The sequence below is a fragment of the Gadus chalcogrammus genome, chromosome 8 (genome assembly GCF_026213295.1).
Source record: "Gadus chalcogrammus isolate NIFS_2021 chromosome 8, NIFS_Gcha_1.0, whole genome shotgun sequence".
NCBI lineage: Eukaryota > Metazoa > Chordata > Actinopteri > Gadiformes > Gadidae > Gadus > Gadus chalcogrammus.
In genome coordinates this window covers 574,278-599,785 of record NC_079419.1, presented here as the reverse complement: position 1 = coordinate 599,785, position 25,508 = coordinate 574,278, and the positions used below count along the sequence as shown (strand labels likewise).

General features: G+C 43.2%; 2 protein-coding genes across 3 annotated transcripts in view; both read left to right on the top strand.

The window, feature by feature from the left end:
- Nucleotides 1-19,527, top strand: part of LOC130387629 (C-C chemokine receptor type 3-like) — a 38,125-nt gene extending 18,598 nt beyond the window's left edge. The window contains exons 1-2 of one of the 2 annotated variants that reach the window (XM_056596817.1): nt 15,175-15,232; nt 15,985-19,527. In XM_056596817.1, the coding sequence (XP_056452792.1) occupies nt 16,000-17,052 (1,053 nt within the window). In that variant the 5' untranslated portion in view covers nt 15,175-15,232; nt 15,985-15,999 and the 3' untranslated portion in view covers nt 17,053-19,527. Of the gene's footprint in view, nt 1-15,174; nt 15,233-15,984 lie in introns of those variants that run through there. The other variant, XM_056596818.1, reaches the window with a different exon arrangement.
- Nucleotides 6,746-11,502, top strand: LOC130387622 (C-C chemokine receptor type 3-like). Its single transcript, XM_056596807.1, has 3 exons — nt 6,746-7,065; nt 7,718-7,759; nt 8,393-11,502. Exons 1-3 carry the CDS (start codon nt 7,033-7,035, stop codon nt 9,497-9,499), a joined length of 1,182 nt encoding a protein of 393 aa, XP_056452782.1. The 5' UTR covers nt 6,746-7,032; the 3' UTR covers nt 9,500-11,502.
- Nucleotides 19,528-25,508: the final 5,981 nt, after the last annotated feature.

The following is a 25,508-nucleotide window of genomic DNA, read 5'->3' as shown; positions in this document are numbered from 1 at the left end:
GCTTATCACACGGCTACGTACCAAAACGAAATAATTACTTCACATGGTGTGTCTTTTTACAATTTATTTGTTACCAGCATTCGTAGTGTTCATCACAGAGAAATAGTCTGCCAAAGACGTTGACGTCGCTCAGCAACCGAAGACGCTGGGGTTGAAAAGTTACCGGACTACTTGAGGAGTGAAACCAAAGACGTCAATAGAGGCAAAAAGTCCTTTGTTTTCCATGACAGCAGTCAATTTTGCTTAGCAACGGTGAATTATCAAATATAATTCACCGCCGGAAGTTGTGAAGAGCCCATGCAAGTGAACGGAGCGTTGCACGGCATTGAAAAGACCCGTAATAATTTAACTAGATTTTTTATTTGATTTTTTTTTACAAGTGGTGGCTACAAAATGAATCTTGACGGAATCTGGTGGGGACGTGTCCCCGGCGTAATCGACGCCTGCATGAGGTGGTGTGGGGGGTGAGGAACTCCTGGAGGTAGGGGGGGGGGGGGCATGTCCGTGGACTGCACAGGTGGGTGAGGAGGGAGACCTTGTATTCAATTCTGAATGTGACAGGGAGCCAGTGAAGGGATGTGAGAATGGGGTTGATGTGTTCATATTTGCCCACCCTCATCAGGATCCTGGCAGCGCTGTATTGTATGTACTGGACCTTCTGGATGCTCTTGCCAGAGATCCCGATGAGTGCATTGCAGTAATCCGACCTGGAGGAGACAAAGGCGTGGACGAGCTACTCTGCATCTGCCTGGGTGAGTGTAGGCCGGAGTTTGGCAATGTTGTTGAGGTGGTAGAATGCGGTCTTGCAGGTAATTGGTGTGGGTGTCATAGTTCAGTTGCCTGTCCATTTTAACACCCAGGTTGGTGACAGATGTGGAAGGGGGAATGTTTCGGCCGGAGAAAGTGATACTAGTAATTAGGGGTGCAACGGATCACAAAGCTCACGGTTCGGATCGGGTCATGGTTTTTGAGTCATGGGTCGGATCATTTTCGGACCAACAACAACAATAAAGATAACAAGACAAATGTGACTTTAAATAAAATCTTCAACTGTGTAAAAACAAAATAAAGTGAAAAATTAGGTAATAATCCTGCTTCCTTTATGAATGGTCAATATTTAAAAAAATTGCAATCTGAGGCATTATTCCTTCTTTTTAACATGGATAGGATAGTAAATAATCCCTAAGCCTGGATTTACAATTCAGGATGTCTGCATTGCCTGGGGAGTTTAGAGTCTACACTCTCCCAAGGCAATGCAGACATCCTTATCTTCTTTTTTTTAGTTTGGTAGCGAAATACAGTTTCTGTGGCGTTTTATTTGGCATTTCGTAAATCCATTGATTTCGGTTGGGAGACTCATTGCTCATTGCAAGGGGGGTTGGTTGTAGTCTTTTCGCTCGGTTCTAGCCCTACTGTTGATACGGCGAACCGTGCGAAAAGAACACAACCAAACCTAAACACGTTCCGGTTCCGGTTTACGTTTCAATGGGATTTACGGAACGCCAAATAAAACACAACAGAAACTGTATTTCACTACGATACTTGAAGATGTTGTTCATACCGGAATTGTCCTCTAAACATGCGCTGATCACGTCAACGCACAACTTTTTTTTTTTTTTATCAGCCGATCCGCGGATAACTTGTGTCCCGAACCGTGATGGTTGATCCGTACGGATCACGGGAAACCCGTGAAACGTTGCACCACTACTAGTAATGTGTGAGGAGCAGAGCTGAGGTGGTGTGCCGATGAGGATGGCTTCTGTCTTAGAGCCGTTGCACCACTACTAGTAATGTGTGAGGAGCAGAGCTGAGGTGGTGCCGATGAGGATGGCTTCTGTCTTAGAGCCGTTGCACCACTACTAGTAATGTGTGAGGAGCAGAGCTGAGGTGGTGCCGATGAGGATGGCTTCTGTCTTAGAGCCGTTGCACCACTACTAGTAATGTGTGAGGAGCAGAGCTGAGGTGGTGCCGATGAGGATGGCTTCTGTCTTAGAGCCGTTGCACCACTACTAGTAATGTGTGAGGAGCAGAGCTGAGGTGGTGCCGATGAGGATGGCTTCTGTCTTAGAGCCGTTGCACCACTACTAGTAATGTGTGAGGAGCAGAGCTGAGGTGGTGCCGATGAGGATGGCTTCTGTCTTAGAGCCGTTGCACCACTACTAGTAATGTGTGAGGAGCAGAGCTGAGGTGGTGCCGATGAGGATGGCTTCTGTCTTAGAGCCGTTGCACCACTACTAGCAATGTGTGAGGAGCAGAGCTGAGGTGGTGCCGATGAGGATGGCTTCTGTCTTAGAGCCGTTGCACCACTACTAGTAATGTGTGAGGAGCAGAGCTGAGGTGGTGCCGATGAGGATGGCTTCTGTCTTAGAGCTGTTGCACCACTACTAGTAATGTGTGAGGAGCAGAGCTGAGGTGGTGCCGATGAGGATGGCTTCTGTCTTAGAGCTGTTCAATTGAAGAAAGTTGCGCTTTATCTACGCCTCTATCCCCTCGAGGCAGGTGGTCAGTGTGGATGTTGGCAGGGGGCAAGAAGGAGTGGGGGTGGTTCAGAGGTACAGCTGTGTGTCATCAGCATAGCAATGGTAGGATAGCCCATGCCTGCTGATGACGCTGCCCAGGGGGAGCATGGAGATGGAGAAAAGAGTGGGGCCAAACACCGAGCCCTGGGGGACACCAGAGGTGACACTGTGGGTGTGTGATTTAGCCTTTCCCAGGGCGACGTGCTCGGTTCTGCCGGTGGGGTAAGACGTCTTAGTTGTCCCCTAAAGGAAATTATTTTTCACAGTTTCCCTCCGTCATTTCTCAAATAGTGAGTTTGTGGTTGAGAATAACAGCTCATATTAACGAGGCTGAGAACAATCTAAGTTTGTGTTGAATTTAGAAAAGCTACATTTAGGTTTTCGAAGGATGAAAAATCGCGAGAGGAAGTGTAAAATGACGGAGTTGTTCGGCAGTCAACTAGCTTTGTAATGACAACATTGCCAAATTTAACCACTTTTGCTTGAAACATAATTATAAAGAGAGAATATAGTATATATTGAATTTAGAATTCCTGCATTTTAACTGTTATGTTGTAAAACCATTTTGTGTAGCATAAGCGTTGTTGTGTTTCTACTGTTATTTCATTTTAGTTGTGGAATGTGTAACACATGAAGATGAAGCTGTGGTTTGGATGGTTTGTGCTGCTCTTCCTAACAGCAGTGGTCGATCCCCGGCCAGTAGAGATGAAGCTGTGGTTTGGATGGTTTGTGCTGCTCTTCCTAACAGCAGTGGTCGATCCCCGGCCAGTAGAGATGAAGCTGTGGTTTGGATGGTTTGTGCTGCTCTTCCTAACAGCAGTGGTCGATCCCCGGCCAGTAGAGATGAAGCTGTGGTTTGGATGGTTTGTGCTGCTCTTCCTAACAGCAGTGGTCGATCCCCGGCCAGCAGAGTCGATGCTACCGAAGGCCGAGCTACCGCAACTCCACGTCTACCGTCACTCTTCCAACACTTAAAATATATGTTGATAGATATGTTTAAAATAATCTCCAGCTCTTCTTTTATGTCGTAGCTCTTAATAGTGCTCCGACGGCTGCTTTGCCTTGTTCCTATTTTTAAGATGTGTGATCGGGAAGCAATATTTGGGGTTCAGCTTCATAGTTGAAAGTATAAAGTATCTGCAAATAAATGTAATGTAGTGAATAAAAAACATTATGTTCTTAATGTTAATTTTCCTAATTTTAATAAAGAAAAATATTTTCTTAATGTTTGTTTCTTAAATACTCTTGGACAAATGTGCTATTACAGAGTGATATTCCTAAGTTGTGAACTGTGCCAGAACCCTTTTTTTTTTATCTATGGTTATTATAAAATGGTTAAACCTAGTAAAAACTCACCCATTTATTTTTCCAAACTGATTTAATTACAAATCAATGAATGGAGATGGCTTTTTATAGAAGGACATTTCTATTCCACGCAAAGTATAATGAACACTGAAAAATTAGATCAGAATTCGTCAGTGTTCGCTATGTTCAACTGCAAGCAAATTCAAGCTCAATTCTAAAGGAGTTGTGTCGCCCTCTAGTGGTGATTTAAGAATTCCCTCACCGGGCTTAGAATGCAAATCAATACTAGAGGGCGACATAAGAATGGAGCTTGAATCCGACTTCAGCTAACTCGGATTCAAGCTCAGGCTAAGGTTACTTGCTGCCACTGCACATCATCATGCAGTTAGGTGAGTGCTACAAGCAACGCTCCACTATTGTTGGGATGAACCCTGAATTTGACCTTGAAAAGTGTTTGAGATGTATCATTACTAAAAAGTGGCAACCCTGCACACAAGCACACATAATGAGGAAATATTTCAGATCATTTAAAGATGGTGAGGAACTGAGTGTTCTATCCAACTCCGTGTCAAACTGAGGGGGTTTAGCGAAATTAAGGTTTTATCAAGCCAAATGATTCTCATCAGTAACATGGAAACACAACAAAGCATTGCATTCAATACAGCTGCAGGTTCAGGCTCTCATTTGAACCCGAATTTGGCAGATGATTAAAAGATAAATGTATAAACAACTCAAACAAAACCTCTTCTCAAGGTCTAATTATCTAATGTTTACCAAAACATGGTGGCCGTGAAGTGTCTGCTAATTGGAAGAAGGAGCTGGCTGAGCTCAGTTCTCTCAGCTCCTCCAGCTGGTCACTCCGTCCGGAGGTTGTCAGTGTGAAGGGTTGGCCGGACCCCCGGGAACGCCGGGGGCCCCCGGCCTGGAGGGGGGGCGCGGACCCCAAGGGCACCCGGGCCAGGACGGGCCCTGGGGCCACCCGGGGATGCCAGGGCATCGGGCCCCCCGAGGATCTAAAGGTGTGTTCTCAGACGAGAGGTGACTAGCTGTCATGATCCGCTCCTGGCTTTCCCTCCTACTGCCAGCTCTGTACTGTCATGATCCGCTCCTGGCTTTCCATCCGAACAGCCTTCTGTCCCTGACCCCTCTGCCTGCTCGCCCCTTGTCTGTCTCCAGTTCGCTTGGATTCCCTCCCCGGACTGTTTTGGCTAGCTCAGGTTGTGGACTATTCTTGTGTACCTTCTGTGGATTTTAAGACCCTGTTTGGACAATAATCTTTTGAACTGTTCCAACGCTGGTCTTAGTCTGTGCTGTTCTTGGGTCCAACCTCGCGCCCATTACACTAGCGTCTGCCTACTGGGTTCCCCTAGACTGGGTACCCCCAGCCCATTTTGCCCTGCAGAAGGTTCTGAAGAAGAGCAACACATTTCTTTCTGCCTCCGATATGTTTTTGCAGGAGCCAATCACCAAGCTGGATTTTCCCCTTGGAGCGCTATTGGCTGGTTTAACACAATGACGACAGGGAAGCGACGGCAAGCAGCCAATTGCGTACAGAGTCATTTGAACTGGCCCGTTGATCACGCCTCTTGTGCTGAAGGAAATGACAGCAGCTTCCCCATCTACGATTGAGCTTGGTCTGGCAATAGCCGTGCTAGGGTTCCCCCACACGTTGATGTGGGGGCCCTAGCTCCTGGATTCCCCCACAGGGTGGCGTGGAGGCCCTTGCTCCTGGGATCCCCCACAGGGTGGCGTGGGGGCCCTAGCTCCTGGGTTCCCCCACAGGGTGGCGTGGGGGCCCCTGATGTCGCGCAGACCCTGACAAGCAGAATGCGGCAGTAGGGTCGCGCTCATGTATGCGCTAAAATTCTTGATACCTCATTGTTTTCTTCTGCTTTTTTGTCTTTTATTTTGGCATGAATCTATGATAAGCTTATAACTGTTAACGAGATGACACATCTGGTGTGTGTGTGTGTGTGTGTGTGTGTGTGTGTGTGTGTGTGTGTGTGTGTGTGTGTGTGTGTGTGTGTGTGTGTGTGTGTGTGTGTGTGTGTGTGTGTGTGTGTACATGCATCAGAGCAGATTAGAGAAGTGTCCACTCAGCAGCCTCTCCCCATTAGTGTTGAAACACCCCCCTGCTCTGCTATTGCGTAACTCTCCAGGGTTGGTCGTCACAAGCCGTGTTCAAGCCAATGCCACTGCCATTTATTTGTGGGACACAAATTATGTTTGAATTCAAAGATCAAGGGTGCATGTCCTCAACATTTTTCCCTAATTAAACCACCTCTCCCTTTTTAAACCCAATGTTCAGCTCGTTGGAATCTCTTTTGTGCTTGCAAATCAAATGCTACTGGGATGTGATTTACCACATATCTGTTAAGTCAGAATCAGATATTCCTCTTCCCTGGCAATACCCCGTGATCACGCAGAGGGCAACATGCCCAATCCAGGGCACCGTTTACCTCAGTCACCCCCAAGACATCAGCAGCCTGCATGTTTGAATTCATCCAGCCGGCCCCCTCTACCTGCAGATCGCCACTCCATCCCATCATTTCCAGGGTAAAGGAACCCTAAGATGCACTCATTTCCCGTACCGATGTGTCATTATTACCAACATTGCTCTTTCATCATGTGTGACGATGATAGCATCCTCTGGAACTCTTACACTGGAGAAGAGCGACCCAACTCAAGGGTGTGTGACATCCAACATTACTTTAATCCTTTACCCGTTCCAGAGGTGTCACGGTGTGGACATCCCCTCTCCAAGAGATCAAAGGCATTATATTAACATGAATCGTCTGGAGCTGCTTTTGTTTTTAGTTTTTTGCTTTGCTTACAGTTGATTTAACAGCTGATTGTTCCCATGTTTTGCTTTGGAATTATGTTTTTCCCATGAAGAAATGTTTTCAGACATTCAAAAAGTTTACCTAACGTAATGAACGTAATTAAAACGGTTCTGTGATTGCGTGATATAATGTACCTCCAAGATACCAGTTGGCTTTTTCTTTTAAGTATTATACTTATTTATTAACCTTTCCAACCAATGTTTGGATTTTGAATATTGTAATGTACACAAATGTTGATTTTGAATCTTGTAATGTACCCTTGAAGTATATGGGTACTTGTTTTGGTCAATTTGTTATATTTTTTATGCTCTCTTCAGATGAACAGTGAAGTATTGCTGTTTGGCTGAACAAAGTGCCACTGATGTATGATCAATGTGTCTTCTTCAAGCAATGAAAAGGTGACCATATTCTGAAATGCATGAGCTTACTTTATTTTTTGTTTTACTACGGTTTCAATCATTAGAATTGCATGACTTACTGATTATATTGTTTTATAGATTCAAACCATTGTATTATATTGGACTAGGAAAACTAGGTCAGTATTAAACTGTGTAGGGATAGCATATATAGCTGTGTCACATATTTGAATTGCTGTTTAGCCTACTATAAAGATTGTTCCATTTTCCACTGTGGATGTGGGTATCCCTCTAGTTAAAATCACCAGACTCATTACGATATACATCTTAAACTAAATCCAGCCAGCCATGTAAAGATTATTAATTATGATAATCATCACAATCTATTGTAATGCCAAACAGTCTTGTTATGTTTACCACGTTGGGGTCAGCATGTACCAGTAAGCTGTCGTATTTGTATGCAAAGTGCTAATCAAACGGTGCTTTAGATTACATCATTATCAGTATTTGACTTTATAAAGTATGAGTGTAAAACACATTGAGTCCAGGCCAAGCTTCTGTTCAGTATTGGTGGCAGAATCACCGTATGGGCGAGAGGTGTCCTTTTAAAGTTGCGTAATGTAAATGGGGAGGATATCTCAGTTCCTCTTAAGGCCTTCCCCTTAACCCTCATGTCTATGCTTAACACCCACAGCTCTTCACTCATCCACTCCTTCACATACGGAAATCAACATTGGTGAGTTATTTTGTTTAAGAAGAATCTTTTAAAAGCCAAAGTAAGTTCTCCTTTACACTGAAATGACTAGACGGTGGCCCGTCCACCTCAAGCATTATGTCATTATGTATTATTATCAATCAATTATTAGCATTCGTATTTATTTTAAAGAATGGAGAAGACAAACTCAAGCTGCAATTACAGCCAGTAAAATAATGAGTAAGAAACATGATTTGGGCATAGAACAGATCCCACATTAATTTGTACAGTGTTATATGTGAGGTATGTATGCACAGTGTGTGTTATAACTATATTTCTGCAGTCACCGAAACACTATGTTTGATACCTGAAAGCTGTCACTGTAGAGCTCTCAGCTATTGTCTTGCTTATTATATTAATAATATATTAAATATTTCTCATATTATATTAGAACTATTATATTATTATTATTATCATTTGTTCTTTTAACTGCAAAATATTTGATCCAGACCTTTTAAGTATAAAAGTGTTTTAATTGTGTTGTCATTTGAAGCTCCACTTCAGAGCAGCTTATGCATGATGGGCACAGCCTTCCGTATCGAAAACATATCACCCATGTAGATGAATACATTCAATCATATGAGACTTATAAATATGTTTTTCCATCTACCACAGGTTCAAGCAATAACCATGGCGTATGAGGATGATTATGAGTATAAAAAATACTTGGAAATGCTTAACAACATAGAAAACACAAGCTATCCATTTTACGAGGTTGACGAGCTCGTCCCAAACTGCTTTTCAGCAAACGTCACCAAATTTGCCTCGGACATCATTCCTTATTTCTACTACATCAACTTCCTCCTGAGTTACTTAGGCAACTGGCTTGTTTTGTTCATAATCGTCAAGCTTGAGAAGGTCAACAGCGTCACCAACATCTTCCTCATCAATCTGGTCACCTCCAACATCCTGTTTGCATCCAGCTTCCCCTTCCTGGCCAAATACCATTCCTCAGAGTGGATCTTCGGCACGGTGCTTTGCAAGTTGGTCAGCAGTGCCCATCTGATTGGTTTCTACAGTTCCATCCTCTTCCTCACCCTGATGACCTTTGACCGCTACCTGGCCGTGGTGCACGCGGTGTCCGCTGCCAAGAGCAGGAAGAGGTCGTACGCCATCGGGGCGTCGTTGATCGTTTGGTTCATCAGTGTGCTGGCCAGTCTCAATGAGCTGGTGTTCAAAGGCGTGTGGAAGGACAGCGAGCAGGGCCTGATGTGTGAGGAGACAGGATACCACGCCGACGTCATCAAACAGTGGAATCTGGTCAGCTACTACATGCAGTTCCTCCTCTTCTTCCTGCTGCCCCTCTTCATGGTGATGTACTGCTACACCTGCATCACCGTGCGGATCATGTCCACTCGCATGAGGGAGAAATGGCGCTCGGTGAAGCTGATATTCATCATCATGTTCACCTTCTTCGTTTGCTGGACTCCCTATAACATCGTGATCCTGCTAAAGGCCATTCAGATCTCCACAGCCGACGATGCAAACCGGAAGTGCGATCAGGTCGTGGCGTTGAACTATGCGTTGTACGTGACCAGAAACATAGCGTTCTTGTATTGTTGCATCAGCCCCATGTTCTACTCCTTTGTGGGTAAGCGGTTTCAGAGTCACTTCAGGAAGCTGTTGTTGAAGAACATGCCTTGTCTGGCACGTCACTTCAGACCCGCTAGTCTGAGCAGCAAGTCCACCGCACAAAGGACGTCCCACACAAACGACTTATAACATGTGGGAGACAATTTACTTTGTTTGAATTGGATAATGGGATGGGAAAACAGGAAATTTGATTTGTTTTGTCAGTTTTACATTTAAATGTAGTCATTTAGCATATACCTTGTAAATAAATATCTAATAATTAATTGCAATTATGTAGCCCTCTCTTTTAAGGCACTCAAAGCGCTTTAATCAGTTCGTTTTTTTATTAATAATAAATAATAATAATACATATTATTTTTAGAGCACTTTACATTCGAAAATCTCAAAGTGCTACAGAGATAAAAAAAGAAAGAAAAAGGTTGTTAAAACATATACAGTAAAAGACAAATTAGCTAAAGGCTGTTTTAAAAAGACTCAAGGTTTCGTTTAAAAGCAGCTGTAGTCTGTGGGGCCTTCAGGTGGTCAGGGAGGGCGTTCCATAGTCTTGGAGCAGCAGCGGAGAAAGCCCGATCGCCCAGGGTGCGGAGGTTGGTCTTAGGTGGTCTGAGGGTGTGTGTTGATGCACAGTGAAGGGCATGGGCGTCAGTTTGGTTTGAAATGTGCTGGGGACAGAGACGCATTCGGAAGTACATTTTCAGAAGTGCTGGGTACAATGAGGATGCACTCTTTTTTCTCTCTATAGTGTCGGTAATGAAAGGTTCTGAAAGACGGCATACCGATGTAGCTAATTACAAATGAATAAAATGTATACAAAATCTGTCTGGCACGTTTAATGAAGAAAACGTTTCCAAAAAGCATCGGACATATGACCCACTATGTTCTGCTCCATGTATCAAATGTGGACGTGACATGATATGGCTAAGCTAACAGCTACTATTTACAGACATAATGCAAATAAATACTGTCCCATAGACAAAACAGCTCCATGTGTTTGTGATTGTATCTGTGTAGAATCCCCTTGCAACACGCGCAATCCTTAAGGAACCTTACGGGAACCGTAAATCAAAACTTGTCTAAAACAAGTCCCTTGTGTAAATTACGTGCTTACGTCTCTGCGTCTAAAACTACCCTAAATAGGCCTTTAGTTCCCATTTTCAAGTTGTGTGATTGGGAAGCACTATTTGGGGTTCATCTTCATTGTTGAAAGCATGAAGTTTCTGCAAATAAATGTAATGTAGTGAATATAAAACATTATTTTCTTAAAATAATATTATTTTCTTAATGTTTGTTTCTTAAATACTCTTGGACAAATGTGCTATTACAGAGTGATATTCCTAAGTTGTGAACAGTGCCAGAACCCTTTTTTTTTTATATATATATGGTTATTATCAAATATAATTTGCAGCAAAGGCCAACATTGTGGTTAAACCTAGTAAAAACTCACCCATTTATTTTTCCAAACTGATTTAATTACAATCAATGAATGGAGATGGCTTTTTATAGAATGAAATTGCTATTCCACGCAAAGTATAACGAACACGGAAAAAATAGATCAGAATTTGTCAGAATTCGCTATGTTCAACTCCAAGCAATTCAAGCTCAATGCTAAAGGAGTTGTGTCGCCCTCTAGTGGTGATTTGAGAATTCCCTCACCGGGCTTTGAATGCAAACCACCACTAGAGGGCGAAATAAGAATGGAGCTTGAATCCGATTTAAGCAAACCTGGATTCAAGCTCAGGCAAAGGTTACTTGCTGCCACTGCACATCATCATGCAGTTGGGTGAGTGCTACAAGCAACGCTCCACTATTGTTGGGATGAACCCAGAATTTGTCCTTGAAATGTGTTCGAGATGTATCTTACTAAAAAGTGTCAAACCTGCACACAAGCACACATAATTACAAGGAATTATTTCAGATCATTTAAAGATGGTGAGGAACTGAGTGGTCTATCCAACTCCGTGTCAAACTGAGGGGGTTTAGCAAAATGAAGGTTTTATCAAGCCAAATGATTCTCATCAGTAACATGGAAACACAACAAAGCATTGCGTTCAATACAGCTGCACTCAAAGAAAACCTCTTCTCCAGGGCTAATTATCTGTTAACCTAAACATGGTGGCTGTGAAGTGTCTGCTAATTGGAAGAAGGAGCTGGCTGAGCTTAGTTCTCTCAGCTCCTCCAGCTGGTCACTCCGTCCGGAGGTTGTCAGTGTGAAGGTTGGAGGCTGGAGGGGGGGAACCGACCCCAAGGGCACCCGGGCCAGGACGGGGCCATTCGGGGATGCCAGGGCATCGTGGCCCCCGAGGATCTAAAGGTGTGTTCTCATACGAGAGGTGTCTAGCTGTCATGATCCGCTCCTGGCTTTCCATCCTACTGCCAGCTCTGTACTGTCATAATCCGCTCCTGGCTTTCCATCCTACTGCCAGCTCTGTATCGTCATGATCTGCTCCTGGCTTTCCATCCTACTGCCAGCTCTGTACTGTCATAATCCGCTCCTGGCTTTCCATCTTACTGCCAGCTCTGTATTGTCATGATCCGCTCCTGGCTTTCCATCCGAACAGCCTTCTGTCCCTGACCCCTCTGCCTGCTCGCCCCTTGTCTATCTCCAGTTCGCTTGGATTCCATCCCTGGAGGTCTCTGCTAGAAAGTCAGACTGTTTTGGCTAGCTCAGGTTCTGGACTATTCTTGTGTACCTTCTGTGGATTTTAAGACCCTGTTTGGACAATAAACACTTGAACTGTTCAAACGCTGGTCTTAGTCTGTGCTGTTCTTGGGTCCAACCTCGCGCTCATTACAATAGAGTCTTCCTACTGGGTTCCCCTAGACTGGGTACCCCCAGCCCATTCTGCCCTGCAGAAGGGTCTGAAGAAGAGCAACACATTTCTTTCTGCATCCGATATGTTTTTTCAGGAGCCAATCACCAAGCTGGATTTTCCCCTTGGAGCGCTATTGGCTGGTTTAACACAATGACGACAGGGAAGCGACGGCAAGCAGCCAATTGCGTACAGAGTCATTTGAACTGGCCCGTTGATCACGCCTCTTGTGCTGAAGGAAATGGCAGCAGCTTCCCCATCTACGATTGAGCTTGGTCTGGCAATAGCCATGCTAGGGTTCCCCCACACGTTGATGTGGGGTAGGGCTTTGACTTTTGGCCAAAAATCATATTCGAAGTTCGTTTGTTTATTAATATTAGTATTCGAATATATTCGAATATTTATTAATAATATTTATTGACCATTTTATGCCTTCAGTAATACCTGGGCTGAATCCGAATACTTAGTACATACTATTTATGTTCAGTGTCTACTACTTGACAGTGTAGTACGGTCTACAGCTATGCGTAGAACGCCTAGAACGGTCTACAGCTATGCGTAAAACGCCTCTGAACTCTTCCGAACACCGCCGTAACTCCACCGGATGTTTGGAGATGACGTGTCTCCCCTCAGATGCCGGCAAAATTACCTTGATAAGTTACCTGTTTTCCGTCTTGTCATCGTTGCTATTAAATTAAAAATGTCTCTTTTTACTTAATTACTTACTTTACTTTTTTACTCTTTTTAATGTCTCTTTTTTTCGCCGCTTTCTATGACGTCTTTCTAAGCCGCTGTTGGTAGTGTCGGGTCAGCCATCTCTTCTTCGTGTAGTGACCTACCGTTGTATACTGTGGCGGTAGTACGCATTCGGAAACGTTTTCCGGACTACACAATGCACACTGAGCATTCGGACGCGCTATATTTGTGGCGTACTACAAAATGCATATTATAAGTATGAGCATTCGGATTCAGCCCTGGATTGGGCTTTGCGAGGTTTGTTTACAGGCGTTGCTATGGTTACCGGTCTTGCGTGTTCCAACGGTTTATTATGTTACTAATAAATCGCTGTCTAATCAATACTTCATTCACTGCCTTCACTGCCTCATTACAATATTATGCATAGACTGCATGGGTTCTCCGACGTCTCTCCCTCTTGGCCTGCCCATAACAGGTTCGAATATTAAGGGCTGCCTAATATTCGTTCGAATTTTGATTTATTTTTTTGATATTCTAATTATATTCGAATTACGAAGTTCGAAGTCAAAGCCCTAATGTGGGGGCCCTAGCTCCTGGGTTCCCCCACAGGGTGGCGTGGGGGCCCTAGCTCCTGGGTTCCCCCACAGGGTGGCGTGGGGGCCCTAGCTCCTGGGTTCCCCCACAGGGTGGCGTGGGGGCCCTAGCTCCTGGGTTCGCCCACAGGGTGGCGTGGGGGCCCTAGCTCCTGGGTTCCCCCACAGGGTGGCGTGGGGGCCCTAGCTCCTGGGTTCCCCCACAGGGTGGCGTGGGGGCCCTAGCTCCTGGGTTCCGAACAGAGGCCCTGTGCCTCTGTTCGTGGACTGTGACCTAACGAGCAGAACAGTGACTTGGTATCCGTCAGAGGCCATGGGGCTCTGATCCTACGGCCAGATGACCGTGACAGCGGTTGTGTATTTCTAACAGAATGTGTGGTGGCCCAGGGGTCTGCGACATGGCCTCCTGCTACCAGCCCTACGGCCAGCTGCGCCAGGAGCACTACGGCAAGGGGCCGTACTCCTAGCATGGTCCCCCCCCCCCCTCCAACGATTAACGTCTCTGCAAAGCCTTTGCCCTAAGAGGGGGTTACCCTCTTAGGGAAAGCAGTGCCCAACACTACAACCATCTGCAGGGCAAGGGGAGAGCTCCGCATGACCCCGGGGAAGAACAGATGAGCTGTGTGTGTGGAGAGAAGCGCACCAGGCCAGGGCTTTAGCTGGTTCAGCAGCAGTCCGTCCTCAAGGTCGGTGGTTCCCAAATCATTCACCCCTGAAATCATTTAGGGCCAAAAAAAAAACCTTGTCTCAACCGACCTACACTCAGGACGTTCACACACAAACACGCATGCATTATTGTGTCTCAGTGTCTTTTTGATGGTCTCTGTTTTACCTCCGAGCACAAGCCAGCGCTCGGTGTTCTTTACTCTGATGATGCAGAGAGAGACGCAATAGGGAGGGACGGAGACATTCCTGATAGCAGGGCTCATTTCTTGAACATTTAAACTCTTTGTGTCGTGCATGTTGGTGCTAAAATTCTTGATACCTCACTGTTTTCTTCTGCTTTTTTGTCTTTTTTTTGGCATGAATCTATGATTAGCTTATAACAGTTAACGAGATAACACATCTGGTGTGTGTGTGTGTGTGTGTGTGTGTGTGTGTGTGTGTGTGTGTGTGTGTGTGTGTGTGTGTGTGTGTGTGTGTGTGTGTGTGTGTGTGTGCATATGCATCAGAGCAGATTAGAGAAGTGCCCACTCATCAGCCTCTCTCCATTAGTGTTGAATCACCCCCCTGCTCTGCTATTGCGTAACTCTCCGGGGTTGGTCGTAACAAGCCGTGTTCAAGCCAATGCCACTGCCTCTAGTTAAAATCACCAGACTCATTACAATATACATCTTAAACTAAATCCAGCAAGCCATGTTATGATTATTAATTATGATAATCATCCAAATGTATTGTACTGCCAAACAGTCTTGTTATGTTTACCACGTTAGGGTCAGCCTGTACCAGTAAGCTGTAGTATTTGTATGTAAAGTGCTAAACAAACGATCCTGTATATTACATCATCATCAATATTTGACTTTGTAAGGTATGAGTATAAAACACATTAAGTCCAGGCCAAGCTTCTGTTCAGTATCGGTGCCAGAATCATCGTATGGGCGAGAGGTGTCCATTTAAAGTTGCGTAATGTAAATGGGGAGGATATCTCAGTTCCTCTTAAGCATAAATATCAGGGTTAAGGGGAAGGCCTTAACCCTCATATCTATGCTAAACACCCACAGCTCTTCACTCATCCACTCCTCCACATACGGAAATCAACATTGGTGAGTTATTTTGTTTAAGAAGAATCTTTTCAAAGCAAAATTAAGTTCTCCCTTTACGCTAAAATGACTAGACGGTGGCCCATCCACCTCCAGCATTATGTCATTATTATTATCAATCAATTATTACCATTTGTAATTATGTTAAGGAATGGAGAAGACAAATTCAAGCTGCAATTACAACCAGTCAAATAATGAGTATATATTGGCGATATATTGTTGCACTTCTTATGAAAAATGTACTTATGTAAGTCGCTTTGGATAAAAGCGTCGGCTAAATGCCCTAAATGTGAATGTAAATTAGTAAAAAACATGATTTGGGCATAGAAAAGATCCTTAATTGTATTCACAGTGTGTGTTATAACTATATACCTGCAGTCAGAGAAGCAATATGTTTGATACCTGAAAGCTGTCACTGTAGAGCTCTCAGCTATTGTCTTGCTTATTATATTAATAATATGTTCAATATTTCTCATATTATATTAGAACTGATTATTATAGATTATCACATGTTAATCGTTTGTCAAATGTTTTTATCCCTTTTGTTCTTTTAACTGCAAAATATTTGTTCCAGACCATTAAAGCATAAAAGTGTTTTAATTGTGTTGTCATTTGAAGCTCCACTTCAGAGCAGCTTATGCATGATGGGCACAGCCTTCCGTCTCAAATACATATCACCCATGTAGATGAATACATCGATTTGCACAGCATTCAATCATATGAGACTTATTAATATGTTTTTCCATCTACCACAGGTTTAAGCGATAACCATGGCGGATGAGCAGGAGGAAAACACAAGCGTTCCAGATTATGTGGATGACGAGCACGTCGAACTCTGCTCTGCATCAAACGTCAACCAATTGGGCTCGGCCATCATTCCTTATTTCTACTACATCAACTTCCTCCTGAGTTACTTAGGCAACTGGCTTGTTTTGTTCATCATCGTCAAGCTTGAGAAGGTCAACAGCGTCACCAACATCTTCCTCATCAATCTGGTCACCTCCAACATCCTGTTTGCATCCAGCTTCCCCTTCCTGGCCAAATACCATTCCTCAGAGTGGATCTTCGGCACGGTGCTTTGCAAGTTGGTCAGCAGTGCCCATCTGATTGGTTTCTACAGTTCCATCCTCTTCCTCACCCTGATGACCTTTGACCGCTACCTGGCCGTGGTGCACGCGGTGTCCGCTGCCAAGAGCAGGAAGAGGGCGTACGCCATCGGGGCGTCGTTGATCGTTTGGTTCATCAGTGTGCTGGCCAGTCTCAATGAGCTGGTGTTCAAAGGCGTGTGGAAGGACAGCGAGCACGGCCTGATGTGTGAGGAGACAGGATACCACGCCGACGTCATCAAACAGTGGAAACTGGTCAGCTACTACATGCAGTTCCTCCTCTTCTTCCTGCTGCCCCTCTTCATGGTGATGTACTGCTACACCTGCATCACCGTGCGGATCATGTCCACTCGCATGAGGGAGAAATGGCGCTCGGTGAAGCTGATATTCATCATCATGTTCACCTTCTTCGTTTGCTGGACTCCCTATAACATCGTGATCCTGCTGAAGGCCATTCAGATCTCCACAACCGACGATGCAAACCGGAAGTGCGATCAGGTCGAGGCGTTGAACTATGCGTTGTACGTGACCAGAAACATAGCGTTCTTGTATTGTTGCATCAGCCCCATGTTTTACTCCTTTGTGGGTAAGCGGTTTCAGAATCACTTCAGGAAGCTGTTGTTGAAGTACTTGCCTCGTCTGGCACGTCACTTCAGACCCGCTAGTCTGAGCAGCAAGTCCACCTCACAAAGGACGTCCCACACAAACGACTTTTAACATGCGGGAGACAATTGACTTTGTTTGAATTGGATATTTGGATGGGAAAATGGACAATTACATTTTTAGTTTTACATTTAAATGTAGTCATTTAGCATATAGGCCTACCTTATAAATGAATATCTAATAATTAATTGCAATTAGGGCTGCAACAACGAATCGATAAAATCGATTACTAAATGCGTTGGCAACGAATTTGGTTGTCGATTCGTTGTGTCGCGCGATTAATAAGTTACTCGTAGGAGCAGCACTGTTTACAGCCAGCCGCCGACAGGTTGGTTCATGGTTCATGCACGCCCACAGCGAGCTTTAGGCCCCGTTCACACGAAGCCGAAACGGGCAAAACCGTTACGGTTTCGATCTATCCGGTTTCGAAGTATCTCCGTAAAGACGAAGCCAAGCGAAACCGGGTAGATCTGTAGAAACGCTGTAGTACACATTCCAGGCCCATAAGGGGCGCTGCTTCTGGTACAGAAATCCAGAAGAAATTAAATAAGAAGAAGAGGCGAGCATGCGCATAAAGGCTGCCCTTATGCGCATGCTCGCATGTGATTTCTGAGACTCTGCGGGCTTAAGAGCCATTGGCTAGGAGGTCGAGGGGTGGGGCGATGACGTCATGGTTTGCGGTTTCAGTCGGTTTCAGGCGTACACACGAATCCAAAACGAACCCGGGTAGATTTGAAACCACCTCCGAGGGTGGTTTCAGAAGTTTGCGGTTTCGGTCAGCAGATTCGCCGGCTTCGTGTGTACGGAAGGCCGAACCGTACAAGACCTTTGCGGTTTCGCCATGAAATCGGCTTTGTGTGAACGGGGCCTTAGTGTGAGCGACCACAGCTTGTATTTTGGTCATATCTTAAAACTGGACTGTAGGCCTACATCGAAGTGTTGTACCTTCACTGTCTTTGGGTTAAAAAAACTCCTTCAACTCAGTATCCGTCTAGTCCAACCGAAAACTGTCAGCTGCAGACGTTGTGCAGACGGGCTCGGAGTCGGCACCGCGTGCATCAACAGTCATTCAAAGCAGCGGTAGTAATCACACAACCGGACGGTGTAGAAAGTCCCGTCAGTTAGAAAAAGTAATGCAGTTTTTAAATCCATGTTAAAATCGGCAGGATATAGAGCTAGTTAGCTTAAAAAAAAAAAACAGACTAATGGTCACAAACAGTGTCAAATGTGATGTGTTCAGGTCGACTCAGTAATATGATTGATGCGTTCAAATGCAACAGAAAAAAAAAAAAAAAAAGAGATTTTGGTGAAAACTTGTTTTCCCAGTAATATAAAATAGATAGTAAAGATAGAATTATGACCCGTTTAATGTCCTATATTGAACTATCATCATCTTATCAGCAATTAAAGCAATATTACAAGTTTTATTTCAAGGAGTCTCGAAAATGGTATCAATAGGTTAGACCGGTTAACCATGGACATCCCTTATATACATATAAAAGTATATCATACATTGTATGTTTTTTTTGTGTTATCCCAGTTATGTTTTTTTAATCTTTTTATTATTTAATATTACTTTTAATAGTTCTGGGACGTTGGAGCAATAACCTGGTGTTTTTACACTTCAGTCTGCACTGTGAATTTGAAGTAATGTTCAGTTTTTGAATAAAGATGCGGCAATTAAAAATGTTTTTTTTTTTATCAGATTCATCGATTATTTTTTCGATTAATCTACATATTAATCGATCATTCAAATAATCGTTAGTTGCAGCCCTAATTGCAATTATGAAGCCTTCTTTTTTAAGGCACTTAAAGCGCTTTAATCAGTTAGTTAGTTTATTAGTTGTCCTCTTAGGGAAATTATTTTTCAGTTTTCTTCCGTCATTTCCCAAATAGTGAGTTTGTGGTTGAGAATAACACCTCATATTAACGAGGCTGAAAGAATCTAAGTTTGTATTGAATTTAGAGAAGATAGGTTAGGTTCTCAAAGGATGAAAAATCACAAGAGGAAGTGTAGAATAACAGAGTTGTTCGGCCGTCAACTAGCTTTGTCATGACAACATTTTAACCACTTTTGCTTGAAATATAATTATAAAGAGAGCATATAATAGATATTGAATTTAGAATTTCTGCATTTTTACTGTTATGTTGCAAAACCATTTTGTGTAGCATAAGCGTTGTTGTATTTCTGCTGTTATTTCATTTTAGCTGTAGAACATGTGTAAGAAATGAAGATGCGCTACCGAAGGCGGAGCTACTGCAACTCCACCGTCTACAGTCACTCTTCCACCACTTAAAATATATGTCTATATATATATGTTTAAGAAAAATCTCTCCAGCTCTTCTTTTTATACCGTAGCTCTTAAAAGTGCTACGACGGCTGCTTTGCTTAGTTCCTATTTTTAAGTTGTGTGATCGGGAAGCAATATTTGGGGTTCAGCTTCATGTTGAAAGTATAAAGTATCTCCTAATAAATGTAATGTAGTGAATAAAAAACATTATTTTCTTGAGGTTAATTTTCCTAATTTTCTTATTTCTTAAATACTCTTGGACAAATGTGTTATTACAGAGTGATACCCCTAAGTTGTGAACTGTGCCAGAACCGTTTTTTTATATATATATATATATATATATATATATATATATATATATATATATATATATATATATATATATATATATATATATATATATTGTAGTGCCGGAGGAAAAGGAGGACGTAGGCAACGTAGGCCTAATAATAACCGTTTAAAGAAACAGAGCAGAACAATCACTCACAGCGCATGGCTAGAACAACTCGTGCAACCGCATCAACAGTCCCCCTAGACCCCGTGACTCGTAGCCGGTTCCCTCCCACTCGATCAGTAAGAGGGGAACACGAACCCATAATGTAGTCACTACACCATGGTTATTATAAAATGTAATTTGCAGCAAAGGCCAAGATTATGGTTTTAAGCTCGAAGGTCCCCATATTTGGGGACTCTCGATCACTCTCGCAGCAAAATGCCTACAACACTGCCCTTATTATGTCGAAATAGTCATACTGCACATCAAATTAAACACGAGAAACTCCGCTACAAAAACATATATTTAAATATTTATACACACACCAAACACAACTCAAACGCCAAGCATATGAATTATCCAATATCAAAATCTGAATAGCGTCAGAAAGTGAACCCACTTCACATTTCCATTGCTACCGCACCCATACTTCATTGTACACAAACAAATATCATCTCAAATGAAAGCTAAGACCATGACGAGTTCGGCATTACCACTGTCAAGGCCCTACGGTAAGAAGTCAGTGAACCAGCAGCCAAAGATTACAAAGGTATACAACTACTTATTGACAGAGACTAACATAAATGCTGTCTTACCTTTGCGATTTTTTGATGAAAGTTGTACTTGAGAGCAAAAAAATCCGGTTTTAGTACGTCAAACATGTCTGCGTTTGTATACAACCAGTTTTAATGTGAACCTCACTTATTTTTAGTGTAAGATGGCTTCCTTTCATGAAGCATGAATCGAAGTTGGTTTCGCGCTAGTTGTATTTGCTTCCTTACTGTTAGCCAATCATGTGTCTGGCACACATTTCGATACTGCCCCTAACATCCATTGGCTCTTACGGTTAAAACGGGGTGTCAATCATCTAAATCAACCAATCCCCGGCCGAGTTATTAGCCTGCGTAACAGGATGTAGCTCAGGAGAGCGACATCAGGAGAGCTACATCCGGTAGTGGCCTCTTTACGCACGCATTCTGATGAGTAGAGAAAAATTTAAAATCAAAGAAAAATCAAAAACTGTTGAAAATGTATGTGATGATCACAGATAATGACATAAAAGTGAAATATTTAGTTCAGTACATCAAAAACTTCAAATGGCACAGATGGTGCCAAAATGTGCCAAAATGACCACTTTAGAGAGTCCGCCTAAATAGTCTTTACTAAAACCTCTGTAATTTTGCTCTGCTTAACTTTATGATGATCCAACATTGCAGGAATAATGCTCACAACTTGTGCTATGATTTGATTTCGACTTCTGGCTTCATCGGCATCATTTCAAAGAGATATTCATAGAAGAAGTATGATTTCTTTTGGGCGGAAATTAAATCTGTCATTTATGCTTTTGTGCCAACTTCATTAACTCTGAGCCAGTGACATAAATACTGATACTTACACATCTGAACACATTTCACAAGTGTTCCCTTTATAATGACACCACAATTATTCAAATAGACCTTAGTAAATAGTAGATAGATAGTAGATGCAGAGATATTCTCTATTCATTTTGGGTATGTCATTTTCGAGCAGAAACCTAAAAAATAGGCTGGAGCTTGTCTAGCATTTATTTTTCCAAACCGATTTAATTGCAATCAATGAATGGAGACAGCTTTTTATAGAATGAAATTGCTATTCCACGTAAAGTATAATGAACACTGAAAAAATACATCCGAATTCGTTAGAATTCGCAATCTTCAACTCCAAGCGAATTCAAGCTAAATTCTAAAGGAGTTGTGTCGCCCTCTATTGGTGATTTGAGAATTCCCTCACCGGGCTTTGAATGCAAACCACCACTAGAGGGCGACATTAGAATGGAGATTGAATCCGACTTCAGCTAGCTCGGATTCAAGCTCAGGCAAAGTTTACTTGCTGCCACTGCACATCATCATGTAGTTAGGTGAGAGCCAACATATCGCCTGGGGTTTAGAGGTTTTTGTGTGTGTGTCTGTGTTCGTCTGTGTGTGTGTGTGTGTGTGTGTGTGTGTGTGTGTGTGTGTGTGTGTGTGTGTGTGTGTGTGTGTGTGTGTGCGTGTGCGTGTGCGTGTGTGTGTGCGTGCGTGCGTGCGTGCGTGTGTGCGTGTGTGGGTGTGTTTGGGGGGGGGGGGGGTATTTTGCTGCTCATAATTGCCTTGAGTGTACCAACATTATTTGCTTCAGTTTAAAAGAAAGGATATTTGAGGAAATAAAGAGCTAATTTAAGTCTTTCATTAATGTTTAGTGCAAACTGTTCCTTCTATTTGTTTGTTATATTTAAATCATCTATTCAAGGAAATCCAAACTGCGTGTTCAAGCTCCACTGGTAAACACCATCAAAGACTATACACTGGAAAAAGGGTTTTAAGCCGTACTTCATCTGATTATTATTTTGTAATTCAATTCAAATAAACATTTTTTGTTTTATTTTTAAAATAACTTTTTTTTATTTCAAAATACTGTGAAATATAGATATTTTTAATTAGGAGCTCAATTAAGAAATATCCATTTTGACAAATGTAAAATTTTAAGGTTGTGTATGAACTGATTAATAATTTTGTCATTCAATCCAAATAAAAAAAAATTGTTTTCTTCCTAAAACACTGTTATATTTGATTAGGAGCTCAATTTAGAAATATTTGTTCAGGCAAATGTACAATTTCAAGGTTACGTACAAGCCTGCGCATGCGCATTAAATACAAAGACGCTTACGACTACTGGACCAAACCGCAGTGTTGCCAACTTAGCGATTTTGTCGCTATATTTAGCTACTTTTCAGACCCCTTTGGCGACTTTTTTTCAAAACAGCGACAAGCGACAAATCTAGCTTATTTTTCAGCTGCTATTGGTGACTTTTGGCGACTTTTTGAGGTGAAAGCACTAGCCTTGACCAGAGTGACGATGACTCACTGGTTCTGTGAGCTAGGACAGTCTGTCTGTGTCTGGAGGAGGTCTAACTCTGCCATTTAGATTGTTAATATATATTGTATATTGTGTGGCGGCAGTAGCTCAGGTGGTAGAGGGGGTTGGCTGGTAACCTGAAGGTTGTTGGTTCGATCCTCGGCTTCACCAAGCAGAGTATCGAGGTGTCTTTGACTGCTAATGCTGGAACAGAGATTTCCAACTCTCCAGCAGAAGCGCCCCAAGGCCATGAAGCGGCGAGCGCCGAGCGGGAAAAAATGATGATGATGATGTATACAAAAAAAAATTCATGTTTAAATGAGAAACAATTGTTTGATTAAATTGTAATCTTTTTGATTGGATAAAACAAATTATTTCTGATAGATATTTCTTAAATGAGAAACAATTGTTGGAGTGAATCAATATTTTTTTGTTTAGGATTTAACATACGATTTAAATGTATTAACTTCATTCAAAGAATAGAATTATACTTGGTGCCAAGTTGTATTATTTTGTTTTTATGAACATAGGAAATATTGTTTGAGGCAAGCTATATATTTGTCATTGGCTCAAGTTATGTAATATAGATGTGAACCATTACCCTTGTTTTTTTTAATTGGTTCAACAGAAGGCTTTTTCCAGTGTAACATTTTGTCATTCTTAATTTATCTATCAAGTTATATCCATACTAATTACAATAACTAAGTCACTTTTATCGAAAATAAATTCTTCCAATATAGTTTTAAATTTTAAATAAGACCACCAACCGCCACTAGGTGGCAACACGCACGCGTCATATTATACATGACAGCCAAGGATAATACATCATACCACAACAAGACCAACTTTGAGTGATCCCAATGGCTCTTTGAGAGACTTTATTACTGACATTGCTTTTCTGATAATGTCAGTGTTATAACAACAAACAATGAAGGAATTGCGCCATATTTAAGCCAATTCTGCCACAGATTATCTCCATGAGCTTCATCGGCCTCGAGTTCTTTTCGCCACACAGGGGCCAAGGGTTCTGCTACGCATCGCCAAATGTGGTCGACCCGTCAGCAATCTTTAGATCCAGTACCACAAAGTTCTTATTTCCCCCCGGTTAGCTCCTCCAAGTTAAACCACAGACTCTCTCGGAGTCGGCCGTCTGCATGTGTCATGGAAACTGAATATTTCTCTCTAATTCCTTTTCCAGCCTTCGTATGAACATGGGGGGAACAGTGGGCTCATCGCGGTGCAAGCGGAGAGCAGTGGGGGCTGACTAGCAGCGGACATCAATCAGTCAATGTATAGAGCATGGAGAATCCCCTTCTCCCTGCGTAGCTCCAGGTTTACATGTCGTGTTGGCCTGTTGGTAGGGTTGCCAACCGTCCCGGATTGTGCGGGATGTCCCGTATTTCGGAAGATTTTGATTTGTCCCGTACGGCAGCGGTCCTGTTGGAGATAATGGGAGGCCTTTTTTCATTTGCTGCTGGAAGCTGTGTTTGTGTTGGCCTGAGCTGACCATCATTCAGCAACACACACACTCACACACACACACACACACACACACACACACACACACACACACACACACACACACACACACACACACACACACACACACACACACACACACACACGTCTTGGCAGGGCTTCACTTTGGCATCGGTCTCAGCCTTTTCCCTCCACACCCTTCTAGCTCCTCCCTCCTTTGAGAGACTGACAGACCAACAGGGCTGAGGCCAGTGTCTGGTGCTGGGTCCTGGTGCACACACAACAACACACATCAGACACACACACACTCAAAACACACACACACACCTCAAAACACACAGGCAGCACCCCGGCCAAGGTGTGAAGAGGAGACGGAGTCAACAGCTCCTGAACAGGATTATAAAGGGTGGAAAGGTAGGAGCATGATTTTAGTTATTCATCCCATTTTCTGAGCGAATTGATGCATTAAACAAGGAGATGTCTAAACGTTGAACTTGGAGGTTGTTTGGCCACGTGCAATACGTCTTTCAACATTCATTGTTGTTGGAAACCCTGGTTGACCCTGCAGCGAATAAGAGCCGTTCTGTGGTCTGGGTCAACTTAAAACATTGAAGGTTAAATTGAAGAACCACCACTTTGAATAAAAGGTCAAATTATGTTTCAGGGTTTACATTTATATACCACGGGAAAAATAGAAAATTTGACATATTCACGTGCATGTGTGAGGTTAGTGTAGCCAGTAGCCACAATACACTGCACACGTAAATAAACAATCACAAACACACTTTCTAATGCCAGGGGAGCCACAATGTTTCCATTTCAACAGTGGCTTGTTAGACCACCCTCCCAGCTCCCCCAGCAGCTGTTGGCTGTGAGCCTCTCATTCCATGTACACCGTACCAACAACACGTTACTAACAAATAAATGTGTGACAAACATAATACCATACCTGCTCCAAACACACTGATAACATGCTACCAACAGGCTACAAACACTACACACACGCTTCCAATGTCTTATAAACACGCTTCTAACATGCTACAAACACACTACTAACATGCTACCAAAGGCATACTCATGAGGTTTATACCACTGCCAGCGCCCTTGAGCAGTGGCGGTGGCACTGGCACTAGACCTGGAGTTGGTCCCTGGGCGCTGCCCTAGGGCCGACCGGCCCCTGAGAGGGGGATCAAGTCTCGCTGTGCGATGACCAGTACAGCAGAATGAAGATACGCTACCAACACTAAGCTAAGACTGGGGGCAGGGCAACAACAGCCACTGTTGGTGTTGGAACACCACCAGTACAACACTGGTGGAATACCCTGGACAAAGAGAGAGAGAGGGGGGAGGGGGGGGGAGAGAGAGAGAGAGAA